The sequence below is a fragment of the Crassostrea angulata genome, chromosome 6 (assembly GCF_025612915.1).
Source record: "Crassostrea angulata isolate pt1a10 chromosome 6, ASM2561291v2, whole genome shotgun sequence".
Classification (NCBI taxonomy): Eukaryota; Metazoa; Mollusca; class Bivalvia; order Ostreida; family Ostreidae; genus Magallana; species Magallana angulata.
In genome coordinates this window covers 10,453,927-10,458,573 of record NC_069116.1, presented here as the reverse complement: position 1 = coordinate 10,458,573, position 4,647 = coordinate 10,453,927, and the positions used below count along the sequence as shown (strand labels likewise).

The following is a 4,647-nucleotide window of genomic DNA, read 5'->3' as shown; positions in this document are numbered from 1 at the left end:
AATTAAAATGAGTCCATTTTAAAAATCTAGTAATAGAAATCTTAAACATGTATACGCCCATAATCAACCTCTCTGCTAGAATAATTATAATTTACAGCAATATAATTTCATACAATTAATTAAATTTCAACTTAATTTCATTATAATATACTCAAAGAGTATTAAACAGCAAGAAGCTTTGATCGGAAAGGAATCCAGTTCTTAGTGATAAAATTCGAAAAATGAAATCTCTCTTATTTGTTTTTTATTTTCATTTTTGGGTTAATCCACTGGTCAAACTTTCCTTGGGGTTTTACATACATACGCACAATGAAAGCTTCCCGGTAAAATTCCCGATGGTCAATTACAGCCAAATGCATGTGCATTTGAAATCACCTGTGCGGATAAATACGGATTTATTTCAACTGTGTGGTGTAATTCCAATTATGCATATTATTTGTTGAAATCTTGATCAGAAGCAAATAAAACTACTTTAGACTGATTTTATGATTCATTTTCATAAATTAATCATGTTTTACAAGTATTTTTCTGCGAAACGGAGAAAAAATATCCGAAAGATATGTAAAAATTCCTTATGTCAGGGGTTCAAAGGTCAAAAAGGTTATTCCATGCACGTTCTTTATAAAGAGATGCTACACTTTCAGCATGCATGTAGTCAAACGATTGCATTACAAAGTAGAAGAAGAACTTTTTGAGAAGAGAGATGGCCAGTTGTATGACAGGTGAGTCTGCATTTTTACTCATCTTTTTAATTTCAAATTATTTATCGCCGAACCATTCTCAATTAATTGACTACTTTTGTTTAAAATGTAATATTGCTTAAATTTCATGCATGCGCGGATCTAGAGGGGGGGTCGGGGGGGTCCCGACCCCCCATGGAAAATGAAAATTTATTAAATTTACATAGTAAAATTATCGCGAAAATATGCCTCGGACCCCCCCTGGCAAACACAATTATCCTTCGGACCCCCCCTGGAAAAATTTTCTGGATCCGCGCATGTCATGGCCTTTTAAATTGGTAATTTAAAAAATATAATATATTGCAATATGTAGCATATGAAACGTTTTTAAATTATTAATAAGATTAAGCCATGTCAAAATGCAGGTATTATATTCATTGCAAGACATCATTTTGTAACAGGCCTTAAGTTAATTAACGTTTGTCATGAAAGGTTTCAGTTTTATAAATTAATAACTACCTATACATGTGTTTAATATTCGTACGCATTGTTATGTATTATATTCAAGCATGATAAATATAGTATTTAATAAGCTGATAGTAGGATAATATTTACGGTGTACGATCAGCTGCTTCTACCTAACCCTAAACGTCACGCGCAGGCCAAACACGTGGAGTTTAAAATCAATGAAGGGTTATTTGTTTTTTGTTTGGATTTTATTTTATTTTTTTGGGGGGGGGGGGGGTCCACATTTCGTAATTATTATTCACAATAAACCGCTAGAGACGCGCTAGCTGAACCAAACTCTGCATTATAACTGGTTTCTCGGGTTTTTTCCCGATTAATGTAAAATTGACGTGGAAAATTTTGTGATCTTCTCCGGTCGGGGGTTTCTCCCGATAATCAAATAAGCCTGTCGGCATATGACAGCGACGAAAACACACAGACGTTAACATAGACTCCCCTCTTCTCCCCTTTCCCAAATTAATAATCACTGTGTTTGCCTTCAAAAAACTTTAATTGCGATCTTTCTGATCACCTAATGTCAAATCAGCCGGTTAAAACCTGCAGAGCCGGCATAAACTCGATAATACCAAATAAGCTGTTCGCTAATGTATATAAGGGAAGTAACTCTTGTTTGATTTTGTATTGTCCTTCCCGTACATTCTTGATATTCGACGAACGGTTACGTACAGCTAGAGGTAGGATGAAAAAAAGAAATAGACGTGTTTTGAAAATATTTTTATTTTCTTCAGAATCATTTAAAGTGCACAGTTGTGCCCACAAAAGAATCCACGACAAGAATGACTTCGAAGTGGAGCCCACAGAGAAGCAGAGAATTACAATGCTCTCTGACAAGCCCGTCAGGAAATCCAACAAAGAGAACAGTATGTGTAATGTGACAATTAAGACTAAAGAAAGTCATAGTGAGAACCACAAAAAACATGAGAAAAAGGCCCCCAAACAAGAAAAAGCAAAACATGAATTCTTGGACAAACTCTACGAAATGATGATAAAAGATGGGTTTATGAAGGCTCGTGACCGCAGTGAAAAAGTAGTGGAATTCTCCTATCCTGAAGAACTAAAGCAGAAAATTGACTTTGATCTTGGAAGCAAGACATCTGATGAAAAAATACTTAGCCTGTGCCAAGACATCATCAAGTACAGCGTGAAAGTTGGTAAGTATAGCATTAGAGAGGGAAAAAAATTTAAAATTAAAATGTAAAGTGAAATGCAATAAAATTTAAATATGCTTTCATTGATGTTTTCTGCTTTTTGCAGCCCATCCCCGATTTTTTAACCAGTTGTATGGAGGACTTGACGAGTACAGTTTGGGAGGATGTTGGTTGACGGAGACGATGAATGCCAGCCTGTACACCTACGAAGTGTCCCCCGTGTTCTCCCTGATGGAGAGAGTAGTCATCGACAAAATGCTCGGCAAAATCGGATTTGAGGATGGAGATGCCATGTTCTGCCCTGGTGGTTCTATTTCCAACATGTATGCACTCAACATTGCCAGATATTTTAAATACCCAGAAGTCAAAAAGAAGGGGATCAAAGGCATTCCCGACATATGTGCCTTCACCTCTGAAAAGGTAAAAATTCATCTCTAATATTTTGTTGAAAGCCAATGAAATTGTCTATTATAAAGTATTTTTCAAATTAACAGATCTATGCACTGAGCAATTCTTGAACAGTTTTGCAATTTTTTTCCAGTGCCACTATTCTATAGGCAAAGGTGTGGCTTTTATGGGAATGGGCCTTGACAATCTCATCAATGTCAAGACTGATGCTAATGGAAAGATGATTCCAGAAGACTTGGAAAAGAAAATCTTGGAGGCCAAAGCTGAGGGCAAGACCCCATACTTTGTCAATGCCACTGCTGGAACAACTGTTTTTGGAGCATTTGATCCCATCGATGAAATTGCTGATATTTGCCAGAAATACAATCTGTGGATGCATGTTGATGGTGCCTGGGGTGGTGGCGCCCTCCTGTCCAAGACCTACAGTCCCCTTTTGAAGGGAGTGGAAAGGGCCGACTCCATGACTTGGAACCCCCATAAACTCATGGGTGTTCCCCAGCAGTGCTCGCTCGTCTTTACCAAACACAAGGTACAGTTATGTTTTAAGAAGGAAACACTTAAAAAAGGAAACTGGAAAGAAAATTTTATAAAAAATCATTAAACATGAATTATAATGGGAGGTTTCTTAATTTTTCCAGGGTTTGCTCGAGCAGTGCCACTCTGCCAATGCCTCGTACCTGTTCCAACAGGACAAGTTTTACGATGTCTCTTACGATACCGGCGACAAGTCCATTCAGTGTGGCCGCAAGAATGACGTCCTGAAGCTGTGGATCATGTGGAAGAACAAGGGAGATGAAGGCTTTGAGAGAGACATTGACAATCAGTTTGAATGTGCCAAATACCTGGCCCAGCTCGTCCAGGAGAGGGAGGGATTCGAGCTTATGCTGGAGGTAAGGAAATGTTTCTTCTTTCCAAGAGTTTTAATTTTGTTGAAACTTTAAAAAAAATCTGTAATAATGTAAGAAGAAAAATTAAATGGATGTTTCTTGTATTTTGCAGCCTCAGTGCACCAACGTGTGTTTCTACTATATCCCCAAGAGACTACGTGGTCTAGAGAGAACTCCAGAGTGGTGGAATGAAATCTCCAAGGTGGGGCCAAAGGTCAAGGAGGGAATGATGAAGGCAGGCTCCATGATGGTCGGTTACCAGCCTGATGGTGACTTTGTTAATTTCTTCAGGATGATCATCTCAAATTTGGACACTGTGAAAAGTGACATGGATTTCGTTGTTGATGAAATTGATAGGCTAGGAAAAGATCTCTAAGAATAGTGTTCAAATACCAAAACAGTCTTTCATCCGTTTTAAGTCAATTATTATGAGACAATTTGCTAAAACGAACAAGTGATTACATTGAATTCGTCCTTTTATCTGTTTTATAGGCGTTCATTAGTACATGTATTACAAGACATTTTGTTGAAATGAAGAGGCAATTACATTGAATTTCTTCACCAATCATCCCTCATATTTATTTCTTGTGTTTCACTGATTTGTATATTTATTTCGTCTCCTGTTCAGATCTATGTATATATTGTTGATATTCTGTACATGCAAACTGTTCTTAAGAGTTGTTACTGTTATGAATTAGAAAACTGAAAAAAGACATTAAAAAAAAAAAAATAGTGAAAAATGCATTGGAAAAAATTGAGAAAAGAATAAAAAATATTCCTTAAAAGATATTATGTTTTAATTCGAGGTTGTTGTGTGAATACCATAAGTGAGCAAGTCTTGTAGCGGAGATATATAAAAAAAAAAAACGTGCGAGAAATTTCACGTGACACTTGGCATAAACCTCTTATTTCAATGGGTAATTTAAAATCAGATTGTTAAGAATGAGATGAACGACAATGGGAACATTTGCAGATTGGAAGGAAAAGAGTGCATCA

At 36.6% G+C, this 4,647-nt stretch overlaps 1 protein-coding gene across 1 annotated transcript; it reads left to right on the top strand.

The window, feature by feature from the left end:
* The first annotated feature begins 597 nt into the window (after nt 1-597).
* On the top strand, nt 598-4,436 carry LOC128190349 (cysteine sulfinic acid decarboxylase-like). The gene is made up of 6 exons (XM_052862371.1): nt 598-722; nt 1,937-2,359; nt 2,463-2,776; nt 2,898-3,293; nt 3,403-3,654; nt 3,764-4,436. Exons 1-6 carry the CDS (start codon nt 704-706, stop codon nt 4,025-4,027), a joined length of 1,668 nt encoding a protein of 555 aa, XP_052718331.1. The 5' UTR covers nt 598-703; the 3' UTR covers nt 4,028-4,436.
* The last annotated feature ends 211 nt before the right edge of the window (nt 4,437-4,647 follow it).